Source organism: Mus caroli, unplaced genomic scaffold, assembly GCF_978045245.1.
Source record: "Mus caroli unplaced genomic scaffold, Mus_caroli_1 scaffold_18, whole genome shotgun sequence".
NCBI lineage: Eukaryota > Metazoa > Chordata > Mammalia > Rodentia > Muridae > Mus > Mus caroli.
This window is the reverse complement of record NW_028227273.1, coordinates 40,814,365-40,835,242: the sequence shown is the minus strand read 5'-3', so window position 1 is coordinate 40,835,242 and position 20,878 is coordinate 40,814,365. Positions and strand designations below refer to the sequence as shown.

Sequence of the window (20,878 nt, the reverse complement as noted above, 5' to 3'; positions counted from 1 at the left end):
CACTGTGTTCCTATGTGCAAATGTGTGCATACATGGGTGTATGTAGCATTGTTTCTACTTCTCTAGATAGCAGCTCAAAAGAAACCATCTCAAGGAGAAATTTTCTGATTGGTTCATTTGTTTAAAATCTTTAATGTGGCTAGACCTAAAAGACCCATGACTCTATTTATACCAGTAGTGCATGGCAGTAGAAAAACATAGCTACTCTCTATATTAGTCAAACAACAGTCTGGGTTGTCATATACATGGTATTTTGAACTATTTCTGTCAAGAAATAAGTATAAGTTTGGTTGCTTGTTCCTAAACTGAGCTCTAGCATATAAAGTCTCACTATTCAAAATGCACATAAATTTACCTGAAAGCTATGTTTGTCCAAGAGAGACAGGGAGAGAGAAAGAGAGAGAGAGAGAGAGAGAGAGAGAGAGAGAGAGAGAGAGAGAGAGAGAGAGAGAGAGAGAGAGAGAGAGAGAATTGATATTGTGGAAAATGGAACACATAATTTCTTCGTTCAAATGACTCAATGACAATGAACTTCAAGCCTCACAGGGAGTCTACTAAAGTGAGACCATCAACTCAGAAGAAAGGGACACTGTAAACGGAATCTGAGATGATGTAGAAAGACTGATAGAGCTGGAAACATTGGCTACTTAAATTCTGATGATATTCTTTGCCAGTAGAAACAATCTATCCAGCCACTGGAGAGATTAATCCTTCATTGCTGGAGGAAACATAATAGTCCCCAAATCACTCTGGGTGTGTACTTTCAAGATGGATCCAACTCAGATCTTCTGGGTTGTGTAAATGGTCCAAAGTGTATGATGAGACCAACAGTAAGGACTTACCTTCTACTTTGGGGAGGTAGCTGAGGATAAAAGTTTTAGGAATCTGTGTTAGATAACCTTGTCAACTTAAAAGGAAGCTTTTATGCCTGACTTGTTGTTGTTGTTGTTGTTATATAGTCTAGGGATCTTGATGTGGGGAGTCTTATTCTTGGGCTAACAGCTATAGTTTGAATAGATAGCAATGTTTATTATATATTGGAAACTGAGTCATCAGTGCAATGGAGTGAGGAGGTGAGTGAGTTAGTTATCTATCACAGGTTCTTGATGAAAACATGAACTTGGCCTCCTCTCCCACCTCTCTGTGCCTTCCATATTCCATCATGGGAGGGAGCAATAAGAAGGAGCTTGTCAGTATGGAACTTTGACTTTATTCACCCAGGCTTCAAAGGACTACATAAGAAGTAGTTTTTATTCTTTATAAACAAATTAGGTGTTTTGTTAAAGTGTCATAGAACAGATGAAGATAATTGTTAAGAAAATATAGCTAGTCTTCGGTTTATGCCCAGTGCTCAATTCTCATTCCTTTTGCTTTTCATATTTACTTTCTTATGCCGAATCCTGTTTTCCTATGTGTCTTTCTATTCATGAGCTTTGCTGTGAGACAAAACAACTGGAGGCTAGTGAAGGCATTCCATTTATTTTGCCTAAGTGTAGTGAAGTACATGATTGTGTGGTAGGTATCAATAATATTCACATAGTGTAACCAAAATATTTCTGCGGAAGGTCTGATTACCTTTTGATGAAATAGAATCATAGGACACATAGAACCGTGCAACAGCTTAGGAATGGAGGCTCAAATAGCTAAAACATACAGTCAGGGCATCTAGAGATTCCCTCTACCCTACTGCTCTCAGATCTCTGTGCGGAAGGTGATAGTACTCCCTGCCATCTTCTTCCGGTAGTCTTCATCAAAATCCTCACTTTGTGCCACGGTAAAGTAGTTCTTCCAGTCTCCAGGCATCCCTGAAACAAAGTGAAATCTTAGGGAGTGCTGCAGGCACAGAGGGAGGAGTACCTATACACCCCTATGACCTGCACCAAGATGAACAGGTATATAAGCCACTTCTCTCCAAAATAACACCTGTTAGCAAAGTCAGATAGCATGGGATAATGGTGGAAAATATGAGCAGGACCATGAGACTTATTTGACATCTCAGAATGTCAATCTCACCTACCTTTTCTCATGAAAGGAGATATAGAGTGGTCCATGATACTGGAGGGTAGAGTGGTATAGTTGGCCATTGGGTTCTGCTTCATTACATCAAAGGATGTGTGATGGATGATTTTATTTAGAACTTCCTCTGAAATGTCTTTTTCCAGGAACTTTACTATCTTCTTAATTTCCCTTTTAGGGTCCTGTATGTAGAACAATTATACAAAACAAATAATTTTGGTCTTCCAATAGAAATGCTGTTTAATCATCATTGACAAACAATATTTGGAAAAGGATGTTTCAAGGGACCAGCTGAAATTATCTTAAGTAGTTTTAGTTGAGGGCACTGACTGCTCCAGCTTCTACTCTTGCTGTCTAGGAGATTCAGTTGTAGCAGGGAATCAATGCCTCCAGAAATAGGACTTGGAATCTTGGGAGGGTAGCTATTCTATTTCCTGGGTGTCAGGGATTGTGTGAAGATCATATGAAGATGAGGTTTTGTTGGTTTGTGTGATTAACTTTGGTATAGTGGCTACAATAGCCAGCAAAATGAGATTGTGAGCTATGAGAAGTCTAATAAGAGAATGAATAAAAGAGTTATCAAGTAGACCCAGGGATATGAACCCTTGCAGCTTGCCTCATTCTGATGAAAGAAAAGGAGCTACAGCTTCTGGTTAACTCACACTGGACATCTTAGCTTGGGTGTAGAAGGTGGATTTGTAACATAAGCACAGCAATATACAGGGTTGTGAAAGTAGCTCATTATTCCTAAGATTTGCCAGAAAAACTAACTTAAAATTTGTGTCAAATTTTAAGAAAGCTTTATTAAATATAAAATACTGACTAGGAGATGGACTCTGGTCAGGAGTCCATTCCCTGGAGTTTCCCAGACATAAGGGCCTTGAGCCATGTGTTGCAGGAGTTTATAAAGACAAACCTATAGGCCACTGTATTCTTCCCATGAAGCTTTGTTATTTTCTAAAAGCTACTTCTCCAAGCATTCCAGGAAGTTGCTTCTTTCCTGAGCTTACAGATTCATTTTAGCCATTACACTATACCCATTCACAATGAAACAGAGACAGAGGTGTCAGTTCAATACCACACTGCATGTGTCTAATCCTGCCAGTGTTCACATGGACTAGAACTTAGTTAATGACGGACTTCAGTGGTGTGGGAGAGGGATAAAGGAGCTCCCCATTTCTACTCTATAACTATGACTGGATAAAATTCTAGTCACTTTGTGAGATAGACATCTTCCAGCTTTTAGATAATGAAACATGGGCCACAAGTGTCAGAATCTAGTCAGTTGATTTGAGTATAAAATCTGTTCTGGTTTTTTTTTTTTTTTTTTTTTTTTTTTGAAGAGAAAAGATTCCGTGAAAACCATTGACTACAAAAAGGGAAAAAATAGTGAGAGCTTCTAGGGAAAAACTGAGTTGCAGAGTTTCTAGGGGAAGACTGAGTGGTGGAGTATCATGGAAGCAGAGAATGGCCTCAAGGATCTTCTGCAGACAAGTCCATATCCCAGGGTGTCACTGGGATTTTTGTAAATGAGGATAGGGGAATGACACAGTCGAGATCACACTACAATCACCTCTTTCATGTCTTCATAGAAGAGGTAGAGAATACGGTGTTTGTCTTTCACATCCCACCATCCCTTTACATGGTCATACCAGGAGCCCCACAGCACTGAGGAAGAAAGAAAGAGGATGTCACTGTCACCTTAAAACGTATCAAATAAGAATGGCTGTGTTAAATACAAAATAACAATTAATAAATACAAACAAAATACAAAGATCCTGAACAGAATTCTTTCTTGCAGAAGACAGTTTTACATACACACAGAGACACTCATAGACACAAGCAGACACACTGACATGCATGCACGCACGCACACATGCACACATGCACGCATGCACACACACACACCCACCCACCCACCCACACACACACACATTTGATAATTTTTCAACCATCTCCCTGAGTCTTACCAGAAGTATTCCCCCTTTTCCTCCTACCCTCCTACCCAGCTGTGTATCTTTTTATTCCAATCAAGGCCAATTTGTACTCCTCAAATATTCTTGAGTATGCTGTCTTCCACTGGAGCATGATGTACTTATCAGAGGATATATATACTCTTAGGTTAAACTGACCTGAGAAAACTGGCCACTTATCTTCCAGCAAATAACAAACCTTAGTAGCTCATTCACTAGGGGAAGACTTTTATGCCCAACTCCTGTCTTGATGCTAGGATTTGGTATGGCTTGGGCTTTCACAGGGTTTATGAATATTCTCACAATTGGAATATATGTACAACTCCTCTGCTGTGCCCAGAAGATGGTTTCCTTATAGTCATTCACTGCTCCTGGCTCTTAGATGCTTCCTTTGGTAAAAGTATTGAGTCAGATGCTAAGATACATTCTGAATTCCTTGTATTTTATTCCCATTATTCTACTTTCTCTGCTGTGGAAGGTTGTATTATGACTGAGTTCAAAACTTTTATTTTTCTTGCATTATCACAATGCACATAGATTAATGTTAAGCAAGAGTAATAATTGTTTAAATATACATTATTTTATGTATGCAATATAGTATATACTATGTTACATATTAATACATTATATATACAATATTTATATGTATACATGTATTGAAAACATTCTAATAGTATTATTTTGAAGTAAACTTGGGGAAATGTCTTACTACCTGGTATCTGGACAACTTCGCTTTCTGTGATGGTGAGTGGGAAGAAGTATGCTGGCTATCTTTTGCTGGTTCTGCCAACTGTGCCCAGCAAGTGGAACTCAGCTTATGGCTGGACTTTGTTCAAAGAGGCACTGAAAGGCTTTTGGAGACAGGAGGATGTTGGACTTGTTTCCTTGGTGTATTTCCTCCTGGCTCACTGTGGTTGATTGCTGGCACTGTCAAAGCTCAGTTCCCATTAAAGTTCCTCTGGTAAGCCCCAGGGGCTAGGGAACACCAGAAACTCTCACTAGCCCTTGCTGAATTCCTAACTTTGCTCTCAGCTGTCAATAGTCTCTTTGCCAAAGTCTTCAGAAATGACCTATTCTTAGTATAGCATTTTCCGTGATTGACCTTAAGGAATGCAAATGTCTATGGAAAATCTTGTCTGTTGTCATTGCATGGCTTAGGAAATAGGATGCCGCCATTTTATTTCACACACCTTTTCCAGCTTTGAAGGTTTCAATGTATTCTCCCAGGGTACCAGGGTCAGGCAGCATTTTATTCATTCTTGAGAAATAGTAGTAAGATACCAGGCAGTCCTTGGCATTTCTGGCCACATAGATAATCTAAATTTGTCCAGCAAAGGAAATGGGAAGCAAAGAGGAAATAAGACAGAACATTATTACTATTCAGTATGGACACTGTGTTCTTTGAAAGCATTCTGTATATTATAGGTCAACTTATTGAGAAATTGGGTATTCATATGTTTTTATGGTCAACATGACCACCTTTTCCAATTTGCTCATGAACCACTACAAAACATTCTTCTTCTGAACAACAAATACACCTTGACTAAGTGTGTCATTTCTCTCCAATGTTCTTAGAGTTCCACATTCCTATCCCAGAATTCTTTCTATCTCTGAGCTACCCAGGAATCAAATAGCCTGACTGAATGGAACATTCTGGTCTATACCAAGGGATTCTCCGTCATAGGCTTGAGTTCTTGTCAGATCCCTGGCCATGCTGTCTGTTTGCTGTGGTAGTGATAATAATTCTTCAAATAAACTTTTTATTTATTTCAAGACTTGTTGATGAAATTGCTATTGAACCCTTCTTCCTTTATCTGTTTGTTGGTATATTCAGAGATAAAAATGTCTGGGAGGTTTGAGTTTAGTAAAAATCTATGTCTACACTTGTAAACAATTCCAATTAAGAAGTGTCAAATCAAATTAAATAGGGGAAATAGAAACACTATACTGGCTTCATGAGATAAAGTCGCTATAAGGGTTGATCAAGTTTCTACACATTATCAAATTAGAGTTGCTATTCCAAGAGGACCAAGTTTTGCCTACAACTTGAACATGTTTTCATTGGTGTCCACTAGAATGTTGTTTGGTCTATGGTTGTAGGAAGGATATTGTCAGATGGCCTTAGCTACTATAGTCTTAATAAACTATCATGTATTGAACAAGGGCATATTTTTTATCGAGACTTTCTTTTATTAGATATTTTCTTTATATACATTTCAAATACTATCCTGAAAGTTCCCTATACCCTCCCCCCACCCTGCTCTCCTACCCACCCACTCCCGCTTCTTGGCCCTGGCATTCCCCTGTACTGGGGCATATAAAGTTTGCAAGATCAAGGGGCCTCTGTTCCCAATGATGGCCAACTAGGCCATCTTCTGCTACATATTCAGCTAGTTATTTCATATTGTTGTTCCACCGATAGGGTTGCAGACCCCTTCATCTCCTTGGGTACTTTCTCTAGCTTCTCCATTGGGGGCCCTGTGTTCCATCTTATAAATGGCTGTGAGCATCCACTTCTGTATTTGCCAGGCACTGGCATAGCCTCATATGAGACAGCTATATCAGGGTCCCTTCAGCAAAATCTTTCTGGCATATGCAATAGTGTCTGGGTTTGGTGGCTGATTATGGGATGGATCCCCGGGTAGGGTAGTCTCTGGATAGTCCATCAACAAGGGCATATTTAAAAAGGGATGTTTGTGGCTAAGGAGTTGGCACAGCAGAAATCCAGAGGCAGAATTTCTTGGATAGTTGGGTTTAGGAGAACTCTTAAGAGATTGCTGAATATTTCATGGGCCTGCACTGTGGCCTATGTTTTTAGAAGTCTTACTATCATGTTTTATTTTACCCATACCCATACTCATGTTTTAGTTTTCCACAGATAGACTGCTCTCTCATTTAAGTCCTTGGTCCCCACACCATAGAGGTTCCAAATTAAAACTCTACCTTCAAGCAGGAAACCCATATTTTGTATTATGACTTCTCTCATCTAACATAGGTTAGGGGGTAGATGATCAGAACTTTGCAAGAAAACTTCCAATGGCACCCAACAATGATATTCTGAAGTAAAGATGGGTGCAAAAAGGAAAACGTGGGCTCTGGGGTAATGCCACCATGTACCCTATAGTTTTCACTGGTTGTTTCTGTTTTAATGAATGCAATTAGGCTGGTCTTACCTTTGAGTCTTCTTTCCAAAAGGAAGGTGGAAGCATTTGAACAGGCAGATGAGTCTTCAGAGTTCTAGGTGAAGGCATTTTGTTAGCGAGATCCAGACCTAGGAGGTAAGACAACTTTATTTAGCCAGATCTTTCTCCCTAGCTATGTGGGTCCAATGTTGTGTTAAATACTAGAAAATGTATTGGCCAAATGATTAAGTCTACAGTCTTACACATGTAAGACCTATGTCTTCCTCTGTCTTGAGGGTGGATTTCTGGCTCAATCTACCATATACTCCACAATGATGGATGGAATTACACCTTGAAAAGGACTACGTAGTTATACATACTTCTTTCCCTTTGCCTAAACTTAGATTCCATGTCAGGATCCTAAAGATGGACTTGGGAAGGGCTAGTCATTGGAACTTTTTATTTACTTTGTAGTGGATTCTGAACTATAGTTATGCCATCCTATGAAAGTATTCCTAAGGATACTTTAAGTGCTAAAACTATACTGGGTAAATTGGCTCTGGATCAGCCATAAATTCCTGTACAATGTCTTCCTGACCCCAAGACTATGAGAAATACCCGAGTCCTAAACTGTTCTCTCTCCATTCTGTAAACAATGCTTTCTTGTTGCATAGGCCCACAGCTGCCATTCTGTACACATTTCAATGGAAGTTTTTGCTACTCTCTAATCTTGAACAAGTTTAGAGGTTGTGGCTGCTTCTCTCTCTGGGACAAGCTTATTGGTCATAAATAAAGGCACCAGTTAATTTGTCTTAGTCACACCTTTCAGGTGTTTTTTTTTTTTCTTAAAACCATATAACATTTTGAGGTCCCACAAAAATGCCTGAGGAAAAGATCCCTGACCCCTAAGTTGGGTGCCTTCTATGGAAGGGTAAGAGTTGTTGGTAATAGGAAGGCCATTGAAAAATTGTTCCTCAACCTTAGGAATTGACTACTCCCCTCCAAACACCTGTCCTCTAAAATTTTTGAAGGGGTCTATGTGTGCACCTGTATTTGGGACCCCTGGAGATAAGATAAACCAAGGTTTTGGGTTTCTGGTATGTCTTAGATGCCAATCATGATAGGACTTATGGTGAAATCTGGAAAAACTGTAAGAATTCCTGAGTCCTGGTTCTAGCCAGGAGGGCACTGCAAATCCTCAGGATCTGGTTTGTCTTGGTGGCCACCAACATGTGTCCTCTGTTTGTTGGATCATTTTCATTGTCTCTGTCCCTTGTCTGTCTTTGGTTCTGTGTCCCCATTAATCTTTTCCATTTATAGGCAGATGTGGGGAAAGTGATCCTCATTGATAGTCTCAACCTCCTCTTTGGAATACAAATTATATAACTTTACATTAGTTTTCAGAGCATGAGAATCAGAATGTGGAGTTAACTTCTCCAAGGGAATTCTCTGTTTACTTTGCAAATTGAATTGGTCAGCCTGCAGTGTGGGATGGCCTGATACTGGGTAACTCAACATTGATGTTGGATGCCAAGGACCAGTGTACTGTTCTAGGAAGTTCTAGGTTAATTTTCCTGTGTTTGAGTGTGGCAGGACAATCCTGGAAGCACAACACTCCTGGCTTCTACAGTGCAACAAACATGGGATTCAGAAGATCATAATAGTACAAAAGGAAAAGCCTCTCAAACTGCCAGAGAACCCAGACTCTGGGTTTTTACAGCCATTCTATCCCTCACCTCAGAATCCTCCTGATATTACCACCTTTGACTGTCCTTAGCTGCTACGCCCCGGTCGAGTCAACTGGACAAGCCGAGAGGCTTAAAAGTCACTCATGAGGCAAAAGAGTTTCAAAGAAGCTCTCCTCCTGGAGTCTAGCGTTCCCTCCCCATACAGTAATTATTCATTCCCGAGTTCCATTCCCGAGTTAGTCTAGTGTATGGATCCACGTGCTCTCTTTCAGTATTTTCCTATTATAAGTGCTTTTTAAAATTGAATTCTGACTTGGCTTAAGCCTTCCACCAGTGTTCCAACAGTCCTAGAAATGTCCTTGAGCAAAATCTTGGGCTTAGAATTCAGCAAGATTGTAAAAGCTAAGTCACTCCCTTACACAGGAATTTACCATCACTAAGGAAGAAGGAAGCTTCAGACCAAAGGAGAAACCAGAATAGATACTATAGCAGAGTTACACCCATACACATGTATTTACAATGGCCTAAGGGGAAGGTGGACTTTACAAGAGACTAAAATAGGAACTATGGCAAGGACAGGAAGCCCTTGACCCTGGCTTCTAAGATTAGTGGAGCTTCTAATCTTAGGTGGAGCCCTTGTTGATCCCAGCTGTTATCAATGAATTTTATCCCAGGTGGTTCCCATTAGACCTTTTGTGTTTGCATTCTTCTGTTTTATGTAAGATTCCAGTTACCTCAATTGTACCTTGCGAGTTTGTCACCCAACTTCCTTATTGTCCTCTGCATAAAAACTCTGATGCTCGAATTGCAAAATTACACTCAGATTCCACACGAACTCTCCTGTGTGTGTCTGTTTGTCGCTCATCCATGCTTTGCCCACCCGCGTCGAGAGTCCCCATTCCACGCAGACACAGGGACCCAGGGGGTCTGCGGCACTTAGCTTTTCCTATACCCCGAGTGGTTTCTTCTATTGTCTATATTCCTACTCTCAGCTGTATCCAAAGCTTCCTTCTTCTGATGCATCCTCAAATGACCCAGATATAGCCAAACCCCAAACCTGGTTCTCTCTTTGGGTGTTTGGTCCCTGTAGCCCAAGGGAAGCTATGAGTGATAATCATACCCCTCCTACAGCTCTATTTATGGTCTATGTTCCCTTTTCTAACTGTGAAAAATCAAAATACCTAGTTTGCTGATAAACCTCAAGGCATAATTTCAGACAAAGTTTCAAAAACTCACCAGCCTACCTGGAACAACTGCCCAAAACTCCTGTAAACTCTACTTACCTTAGGGGAGAGAGAGAGAGATAGATAGAGAGAGAGAGAGAGAGAGAGAGAGAGAGAGAGAGAGAGAGAGAGAGAGAGAGAGAGAGAGACTGGTGGGATTGGGGAGGCAGAGATCTGAGGGAAGGAAGAAGTCCATAGCCTCTGAAGACCCCCTGATTCTGGAAACTGCCTGTCTGTCTCCCACACTTCAATGGGACCCCAATACTGAATAAGGTAAGGAAGGCCCCCCTCTCTATAAATGATGAATGATCTTTACAATACTGTACAAAGCCTACAAATTTGTCTAAGGTTAGTGAAGTTTTGCATAAACCAGCTAAAATTTCTACCATATTTCTGGAGAGGCGATAAGAAATCTTCCAGACCTATATACCCATATATCCAGAAGCCCCAGAGAATAGAAGGGTGATTAACATAGCCTTTGTTAATCTGTCATAACTCACTGATCCTAAAGCCCCAGGGAAGAAACCTGTGATTAACATAATCTTCATTACCTAGTCACACCCACAAATTAGAACCACCCCAGAGACTAAGAAAGGCAGATCTCGGAGGTCAAGGCTGGCCTGATCTACAGAGCAAGTTCTAGGACAGCTAAGCTTAAGCAGTAAAGGAAGCGATCCAAACAGGAAAGCTGGTGAAAATTTATTCGACAAATGGAGCCATGTTCCAGGTTCAGTAAACATCAAAGGTTGACAACATCAGCCATGTGCTTCTGGCTTTAGGAGACAAGAAAGAAGTTCTGGAATCTCCTTTTGTAACTAAGGAAAGTGGCAGAGGCCTATGTCAGGTGTGTCTCTGCATAGAGGCCTAGAAAGACCATTTTTGAAGCTGTGAAGGTGAAGCCTGGATTGCCTTGGAGATCTCAAGATGTTGGAGATCCTAGTGACATGGGATACCTGCCAAGAAAAGTGGCTAACAGGTAGTGGAACCAGCCCAAGAGGAAAAAAAAAATATTTTGCAGTCAACCAAAACTAAAAGGAGTTGGAGATCTGAAGAGTACTTGACATCAGACGTAAAAATGAAGTGTTTGGAGGTTACTAAACTGGTGTTTGGTCTTGCTTTTGTTCTAACTATGCCCCCTTTCCTCTGTTTTGGAATGGTAATGCATATTGTCTGCCATTATCATTATATGATGATGCCAGACATGATCAAGTTGGAAAAACAAAGGTCTGCTTCAGCAGATGGCTTAAGAACTTACACAGATGGTGGCCTTATTTCTTTCAATCCGTGCTGATGAAGCAAATCATGGTGGAGCATGTGGTAGAGAATAAAGCCTTTCCTCTCAAGCCAAATACAATAGGGTCAGAGGTTACGGTTCTATTATCTGATAAAGGGCAGAATCGGTGGCTTAAATCTATTGCACATATGGCCAACCACATGGGTCTCTAATGCTTCTCCCAAGTGCCTTTCTAGGGGAGGAGGCATTTAACTTTCAGACTTTGGTGACACATATGGTCCAAACTATAGCCCATGACTATATTGACCTCTTATACAACCATGGCACTTCAGATGATTGCACACCATGGGCTGTGTGCCTTATGCTACCTAATAATGCATTTTAGAAAAAGAATTTTGTTGTGTTGACCTGGGCTGCTTTCACACACCTTTCCGGTTCCATTTGAAAGTGGTTTTTTTTTTTTTTGAGGGAAGACTGTAGAAATGATCTTCCTTTGGGGTAAAAACTGTTACTGCACAGTGATTACAGTTCCCTGTACCTCAGTTGGGGAAACTCACCTGAGTTGAGGGGTGGAGGCAAAGTCCACTCAATGAAAGGGTGTCGGTCATAGGTGTTGGCCCGCTGGCACTTTTGAACATCTCCATCATTTTGGATCATGTCCACAATTTCCTGTGTCCAGGTGGTACCTAGAAGCATTAATTATTTTCAGTTCTACCCACTCATGGCACAATTCAATTCTATCTAATCAATCACTCATATAGTGAACAAAGCTGTGTTCAGATTTGCTGGGTTCTGGATAGAATCAGCTCACCTACTACATTTTTTTGTCTTCCTCTAAGCACCAGTGGCCCTCTGTGCTCATTGTCACTTTCTGCTTGTAGTGTATGCTGTTTTTAATTCTCTGTCCTCTTTCTGCCTGGCGTTCAATAAAGAACTTTGTCTCCCATAAATGGAGTTTGAGTGAATAAATATGGAGTCAGGCAAATGTGGATTGAATCAAAGATGAATTAGCCAATGCATTTGCTTTCATAAGCTGATGGTCCTTTTGGGGGAGACATGACAGTGACTCCTTCTTGCCTATCAGATATTTACAAAGATGAATTAGCCAATGCATTTGCTTTCATAAGCTGATGGTCCTTTTGGGGGAGACATGACAATGACTCCTTCTTGCCTATCAGAGATTTACTCTTCTCTTTCAAATTAAGAGGTACTCCCATTTTAGTTAGGTAATTAGCTAACTAAAGGCTACAATTTTCAGTTTTTCTTGTTCCAAGATGCAGTCACTACTTTTAATTGTTTCTTTTCCTCACAGATAAACGAAACACACTAGGTATAAACATAACAAGTGTAGCTATTACAACATGTAGGCTGGGAAGGGAAAAATGTATTAGAACAGGAAGGTTTCTTACTTATCTCTTAAAGGCTTGAATAGAACTATGACTGTTTTGACTCGAAGAATGGAAGTACAAATTGAATTGCCCTAGAAAATAATATTATCTGGAGGGGACCAGAGCAGGTTTGCTCCACCTGGAAGTATATGTAGTGTTTATGGGAGTTGAGAGGTGCTGAGAGAAATATAACAATAAAGCCAAAGATGGGGGAGAGAGAGAGAGAGAGAGAGAGAGAGAGAGAGAGAGGAGGGGAGGGGAGGGGAGAGGAGGGGAGGGGAGGGGAGGGGAGGGGAGGGGAGGGGAGGGGAGGGGAGGAGAGGAGAGGAGAGGAGAGGAGAGGAGAGGAGAGGAGAGGAGAGGAGAGGAGAGGAGAGGAGAGGAGAGGAGAGGAGAGGAGAGGAGAGGAGAGGAGAGGAGAGGAGAGGAGAGGAGGAGAAGAGACCATTGGCCAGAGGTCAGAGGTCCTTGCAGGTAGATGCATATTTTTCAAGCTAGACTTATCAAAAATTTCTTCTCTAAGAAAAAGTACATGATTGAGTTCAGATGTGGGAAAGACACATGTTCAGGGAAAGCCAGACAGAAATAGAGAGCCTATAGCAACCTGAATCCCTATTTAGAAACTCCCAAACAGCCGTTGAAATGCCAAGCAATATAGAGCACAGAGGTGATCCTTTTTCGAAATTCATCTGTATCTTCATGTCAAAAGTCTCTGTTACTAAATGAAGTGTGCAAACTACTAACTCTATCATACTATGTGGGATGATAAAAACAAATGGTATTGGGGAGGGAATGGGAAACCCTATGAGTCATTTACCAGTTTCCCATGATCAGGCCCATGACATTCTTTGTCTTTACTGATCCTTTTACACAGTCCCCTCTTTGTTCCCTAGGATTCTAATAACTGGTCATTCTTCTCCATTTTCTCACAATGATGTGCATGTGTTCTCAGAGCTACTTCTGGGCTGCAGGTGCTCAAGTCCATGCCAATCTAGGACACTAGAAGGCACAGCTTAGACGCTAGAGAGGTGAATACAGAAGGGTGGTAGGCTGGCAGAATCCAAGAATTTCCATTTTATTTCCCACAGTTTGTGCTTTGTAATTTCTGTGTGAACCCTTCATAATTTCACTTCGTCTTCGGGGGTTTGTTATGGTTGGACCATCTCTGTCTTTCAAGAGCTTAATTAAAGGAGGATCCAGTGGCATTGGGTATTGACCCTTCTGAGTTGGAATGGTTGGTTTTTTTCTATTCCCCACCCCCACCCTACCCCAGGGACTTGCCTAGATAAAGCCGCACCCATCCTCTTTTAATGCAGATGCCCATGTTGGAAGCACTTGTTCTGTGTAAGTGGCCTTTCCTGTTACTTTTCCTTATACCCACCTGCTTTTGCATAGGTTGCAATGAGGAGATCATCAGGCTTTGCTTGGAAGTTCCAAATTTTGTCCCAGTTTTCACTCATCATCTTGGACATTAGAATCCCATTCACTTCCCTGGTTTCTGGCTGCATGTTCTGTTCATCAAGGTGGAGGTCTTTCATTTTTTCCAAGGGCATCTTAGAATGGGGACTTCACAGGTTCTGTAGGAAAGGGAATGAATGTTATTTCTAATATTTAGACTTAACTTTGAAAGCATTTCTCTCAGGTGACCAGAAGAGCTACTGGTATGTTTTTGTTTGTTTGTTTGTTTCTGTTTTTGTTTTTGTTCATTTAGTAAGAAAAGTAAAGCTGTCAGCATGTGGAACATTTGTAACATGTCTACAAATGTCTCTGAGGGAACAACAACCACAGGGAGGCAGACAACCAGGGAGGAATCTGCCATTTTGTGTTGTCTCCTTGGAACCAGACTCTTTGAGACCTGAGAAACAGGCAGAGACATGGTTTATGCCATAGATCATGGCTTACTGTGGGATTCAAGGAGCATGAAGTGGGTTGCATTTAAAGCAGTGCTGAAGTGGGTGGGGGTAGGCTCACTAAACTGTTTCTGACCTGACTAGTACAAAGTTTATAGAAATAACTTCATGGAACACCTTGGTAGGGTCCCTCCCTATGAAACTATGTTCATCAAAGGGCCACAGCAAGTCAGTCTGGTTGACAGAAATCTTTCTGGAAGTTAGCAGCAGTAGGGCTCAGCTGAAGAACAAACACCATCTAAAGCCATCCTATATATCTTGGAGAACGAACACAATGGTGTTGGGGTAACCTACCCCCACACATATTGTACGAACTGGCTATGAATGTGTGCTCCTGTATTGTCTAGTGTGAATTGCTGTGCCGGCAGTGCAGGGGTACTGGCAGCACATGTGGGTATTGTCATTTCTATAACCCAGAAGACATGCTTTCTATATAAATGTTTGTTGATTCCCCACCTACCCAAAATGATGTAAACGGAGTGATCAAGTAGTCTCTGAGATTATCATGTTTAAAAGCAAGTTGCCCTTGGGAGGTCTTATAGCCATCAGTCTGGCCAAAAGGCAGTAATAGACTGGTCATAGTACTGCTGCTGATTAAGCTGTGGAATCTTTCCCACTATGCTCTTGAGGGTTTTTTTGGTATGAGAGAGTAAACGGCTTTGGATGAATAAAGATCTGGATGCTTGTGCTTAGAGGGAAATTGGAGCATAGCAGGGAGGTAGAGCAGAGAGAACCACATGGTAGACACTAGGGGTAAGGGAGCTGGGCTGAGTCTAGATGGCTACCTGAGGACCTGCTCCCAGCTCAACTATATTGATGCCTCTGTGACTTTGTTATTAAATCTCAAGCAGGAACCCCCAAAGCCCCTACAATAAAATGGCTTAAGCCATGACAGCTATTTCTATGATGAAAAATTTTGTTTCAATTTCTTGAAATCTTAGAATTACATTTATGCAGATCTGTATGTGCTGTTGCATACCTGTAGTTAGTCCTAGCACTTGGAGACTGAAGCAGAAGGACTTTGAATTTGAGACCAGTCTGGACTGCAAAGACACATATACTCACATCCTTTTATAGAGAAGTAAAGAAAAGCCATAGCATTTCTGGTTTTGTTCTAAGAGTATAAGAATGATCTTGGGAGTTTTAGCAAATGCTAATATGGCTAAGAGTTTGATATGATGAAATATCTAACAGGTGAAACTTGCAGTTAGAGCTTAATGTATTGTTGCAGCATTTTGTATGAAGATTCAGTTTTGTCAGGTTTGTGAGTGAGAGATCTGAGTTGCCATACTGAAGAGCTAACTTAGAAGATTTAGGCTAATTTTTGAGATAAGATATTCATTTGCAGAATAAGGGTTTACTCTGTCACCCATAGTTCTGGATGTGGCATATGAGTTTAATAAAGTTCTTATAATGGCCACCCTATTTATAAGAGACAGTTATTCTTTGAAAATTCTACTGTCACTTAATAGCATGCAAAGTGATCCATCAAACAAAGGCTAGAGCTTGCTGTTCTGCGGCTTGACAGCTGTTTCCTCTCATACTGCAGCTGTGTGAGATACACTGAGGTACCCACCTTTCTTGGTGAAGTTTATTGCCTTGTTTTCCATTCTGAAGGCCAGGCACTTACTTATTTATAGGCGCCACAGAAGTGTCTGGAAATGTGGCAGGACTCGTGCTCTGGTTCCTAAGTCAGTGGCCTCTACCTGGTGGGCTGTTCCTGTCTCATTCGCTTTGACCTGAGAAGGTTCATTTAACCCATCTTCTATTTCTGGTTTCCGAACTAGAAAGGGGAGGCTTCCCCTTCTCTGAGGATAAGAGTTGGGAGTAATGGGAGAGCAATTTGTAAGAGTAGGCCTGGGAGAATAGGAGGGTGTGCTGTGATCAGGATGTAAAGTGAATAAATAAATGGTGAAAAAAGAAAGGACTCTGGGATAAATAAAACATATGTGGCAACTATCTTTTAAGGACATGCCCTCCTCTTTCATTCTGAAGTGACACACATAGTGGCAGTGTGTTGACCTTTCCTAGGAATTCATGTCACCAAGGTCAGGGGTGAGGAAACAGAGCAGGAGGGGTCTGCAGGTAAGTTCTAAAGTAGCCTGAGGTAAGAGTGGTTTCTGAAATTTTTGTTTTTTTCTCAGAGACTGACTTTATTATGGAGAATGAATGCTCTATGAAGCCACAGAATGATACAGAGGAAATCTCAGTGAACGTTACTAAGTGCAAGGAAGCTGTTTGAAAAGCTGACATATTGTGCTATTCCAACTATGTGGTCTTATCAAGAAGGTGAAACTGTGGAGACAGTGGAGGTGAGCGGGCATCTGCAGCTAGGAGGTAAGATGAATGTGGGAAGACAGCAGTGATTAGGGGGCAGAAATGACTGCATGATAACAAGACCGTGAATGCCAATTGTTATACAAGCTCCATAGGATGTGTGTGTGAAACCCAGGCATGATAGGGTAAACTTGTCATCCCAGAAATGAAGAAGGAAGATAAAGATTACCCTCAGCTACATAGTGAGTTTGAAACCAACCACTGATGTAGACAGAAAATGACAGGGGGAGACAGAGACAGAGAGAAATTAAGACAGACAGAGACAGAGTTGAAGACACAATGTGGAAGAGCTGAAGCCAAGAATGCAGGCAGACAGCCCCATCTCACCTTCCCAGGACTTCGAGCAGAGCAGCCTCACCAAAAGTCTGACATTAGAACTTGTGTCTCTATATCTGGAAGCTAGAAAGCTTATGTTGCTCTAAACCACCAAATTTGTAGTAATCTCTTAAGCAGCAATATGAAGCTGACACAACAGCTAACCAGAAGTGAAATATAGACAGACAAGACAGACAAGGGGCTCATTCAGAAGCTGGGTGAGCCAGACTTTGCACAGGGTATTGATTATCATCATCATCATCATCATTATTATTATTACTGTTTGGTTTTTCAAGACAGGGTTTCTCTGTATAGCCCTGGATGTCCTGGAACTCACTCTGTAGACCAGGTTGGCCTCGAACTCAGAAATCTGCCTACCTCCTTACCTGCATACCTAATGTGGTGAAATCAGACTTAAAGTAACAGCTCTTCTCATCCTGCCCACCTACTTATTCCTAAGGGTACCAGTGGACGTTATATTTGGAAAGAGAACAACCCCATACTTCCAGGGGGAAAGTAAGCAGTAAGGTTTATTTGATCCTTTGGTCTAGGATCAGAGATTCGAAATAACTGGATAAGAAAACTAAAAGGACAACATGGCAGAAGTACTCGAGAAACTCCTCAGCCTAGAATAAACTCCCTGTGGTAAAGTCGGTTGTTGAGGAGTCAGAGGAACAGGACATAGAACAGACCTGCCTGTCATGGTCAGACCCTGCATAAAGAAGTGGAGACTCTTCAAAGCTCTTTTATGGGTTCTTGTGAATATTTTGTGTACTTCCCTTTAAGATGGGATTGCTCGATATTCATAAGGGATATTGGTCTGAAGTTTTCTATCTTTGTTGGGTCTTTTTGTGGTTTAGGTATCAGAGTAATTGTGGCTTCATAGAATGAGTTGGGTAGAGTACCTTCTGTTTCTATTTTGTGGAATAGTTTGTGAAGAACTGGGATTAGATCTTCTTTGAAGGTCTGATAGAACTCTGCACTAAACCCATCTGGTCCTGGGCTTTTTTTGGTTGGGAGACTGTTAATGACTGCTTCTATTTCTTTGGAGGATATAGGGCTGTTTAGATCATTAACCTGATCTTGATTCAACTTTGGTACCTGGTATCTGTCTAGGAACTTCTCCATTTCATCCAGGTTCTCCAGTTTTGTTGAGTATAGCCTTTGGTAGAAGGATCTGATGGTGTTTTGGATGTCTTCAGGATCTGTTGTTATGTCTCCTTTTTCATTTCTGATTTTGTTAATTAGGATGCTTTCCCTGTGCCCTCTAGTGAGTCTGGCTAAGGGTTTATCTATCTTGTTGATTTTCTCAAAGAACCAGCTCCTTGATTGGTTGATTCTTTGAATAGTTTTTCTTGTTTCCACTTGGTTGATTTCACCCCTGAGTTTGATTATTTCCTGCCGTCTACTCCTCTTGGGTGAATTTGCTTCCTTTTGTTCTAGTGCTTTTAGGTGTGTTGTCAAGCTGCTAATGTGTGCTCTTTCTAGTTTCCTTTTGGAGGCACTCAGAGCTATGAGTTTTCCTCTTAGAAATGCTTTCATTGCGTCCCATAAGTTTGGGTATGTTGTGGCTTCATTTTCATTGAACTCTAAAAAGTCCTTAATTTCTTTCTTTATTCCTTCCTTGACCAAGGTATCATTGAGAAGAGTGTTGTTCAGTTTCCACGTGAAGGTTGGCTTTCTATTATTTATTTTGTTATTGAAGATCAGCCTTAGTCCATGGTGATCTGATAGGATGCATGGGACAATTTCAATGTTTTTGTATCTGTTGAGTCCTGTTTTGTGCCCAATTACGTGGTCAATTTTGGAGAAGGTACCATGAGGTGCTGAGAAGAAGGTGTATCCTTTTGTTTTAGGGTAAAATGTTCTGTAGATATCTGCCAGATCCATTTGATCCATAACTTCTGTTAGTTTCACTGTGTCCCTGTTTAGTTTCTGTTTCCATGATCTGTCCATTGGTGAAAGTGGTGTGTTGAAGTCTCCCACTATTATTGTATGAGGTGCAATGTGTGCTTTGAGATTTACTAAAGTTTCTTTAATGAATGAGGCTGCCTTTGTATTTGGAGCATAGATATTCAGGATTGATAGTTCCTCTTGGAGGATTTTACCTTTGATGAGTATGAAGTGCCCCTCCCTGTCTTTTTTGATGACTTTGGGTTGGAAGTCAATCTTATCTGATATTAGAATGGCTACTCCAGCTTGTTTCTTCAGACCATTTGCTTGGAAAATTGTTTTCCAGCCTTTCATTCTGAGGTAGTGTCTATCTTTTTCTCTGAGATGAGTTTCTTGTAAGCAGCAAAATGTTGGGTCTTGTTTGTGTAGCCAGTTTGTTAGTCTATGTCTTTTTATCGGGGAGTTGAGTCCACTGATATTAAGAGATATTAAGGAAAAGTAATTGTTGTTTCCTGTTATTTTTGTTGTTAAAGTTGGCATTCTGTTCTTGTGGCTGTCTTCTTTTAGGTTTGTTGAGGGATTACCTTCTTGTTGTTTCTAGGGCGTGGTTCCTGTCCTTGTATTGGTTTTTTTCTGTTATTATCCTTTGAAGGGCTGGATTCGTGGAGAGATAATGTGTGAATTTGGCTTTGTCGTGGAATACTTTGGTTTCTCCATCTATGTTAATTGAGAGTTTGGCTGGGTATAGTAGCTTGGGCTGGAATTTGTGTTCTTTTAGTGTCTGTATAACATCTGTCCAGGATCTTCTAGCTTTCATAGTCTCTGGTGAAAAATCTGGTGTAATTCTGATAGGCTTGCCTTTATATGTTACTTGGCCTTTTTCTCTTACTGCTTTTAGTATTCTATCTTTATTTAGTGCATTTGTTGTTCTGATTATTATGTGTCGGGAGGTATTTCTTTTCTGGTCCAGCCTATTTGGAGTTCTGAAGGCTTCTTGTATGTATATCCCTTATGAATATCGATGCAAAAATCCTCAATAAAATTCTTGCTAACCGAATCCAAGAACACATCAAAACAATCATCCATCCTGACCAAGTAGGTTTCATCCCAGGGATGCAGGGATGGTTCAACATACGGAAATCCATCAACGTAATCCAGTATATAAACAAACTCAAAGACAAAAACCACATGGTCATCTCCTTAGATGCGGAAAAAGCATTTGACAAGATCCAACACCCATTCATGATAAAAGTCTTGGAAAGATCAGGAATTCAAGGCCCATACCTAAACATGATAAAAGCAATCTACAGCAAACCAGTAGCCAACATCAAAGTAAATGGTCAGAAGCTTGAAGCAATCCCTCTAAAATCAGGGACTAGACAAGGCTGTCCACTTTCTCCATACCTATTCAACATTGTACTTGAAGTCCTAGCCAGAGCAATTCGACAACAAAAGGAGATCAAAGGGATACAAATTGGAAAAGATGAAGTCAAAATATCACTTTTTGCAGATGATATGATAGTATATATAAGTGACCCTAAAAATTCCACCAGAGAACTCCTAAGTCTGATAAACAGCTTCGGTGAAGTAGCTGGATATAAAATTAACTCAAACAAATCAATGGCCTTTCTCTACACAAAGAATAAACAGGCTGAGAAAGAAATTAGGGAAACAACACCCTTCTCAATAGTCACAAATAATATAAAATATCTTGGCGTGACTCTAACTAAGGAAGTGAAAGATCTGTATAATAAAAACTTCAAGTCTCTGAAGAAAGAA

The 20,878-nt window shown here is 40.8% G+C and overlaps 1 protein-coding gene across 1 annotated transcript in view; it reads right to left on the bottom strand.

Annotated features, from left to right (window-relative positions):
* Positions 1 to 1,203: 1,203 nt before the first annotated feature.
* Sult1c3 (sulfotransferase family 1C member 3) overlaps positions 1,204 to 20,878 on the bottom strand; it is a 32,029-nt gene continuing 12,354 nt past the window's right edge. The window contains exons 2-8 of the mRNA XM_021149636.2: positions 14,026 to 14,221; positions 11,814 to 11,942; positions 7,163 to 7,260; positions 5,180 to 5,306; positions 3,590 to 3,684; positions 2,018 to 2,198; positions 1,204 to 1,805 (exon numbers count right to left, since the gene is read on the bottom strand). Coding sequence (XP_021005295.1) covers positions 1,693 to 1,805; positions 2,018 to 2,198; positions 3,590 to 3,684; positions 5,180 to 5,306; positions 7,163 to 7,260; positions 11,814 to 11,942; positions 14,026 to 14,197 — 915 coding nt within the window. The 5' untranslated portion in view covers positions 14,198 to 14,221 and the 3' untranslated portion in view covers positions 1,204 to 1,692. The remainder of the gene's footprint in view (positions 1,806 to 2,017; positions 2,199 to 3,589; positions 3,685 to 5,179; positions 5,307 to 7,162; positions 7,261 to 11,813; positions 11,943 to 14,025; positions 14,222 to 20,878) is intronic.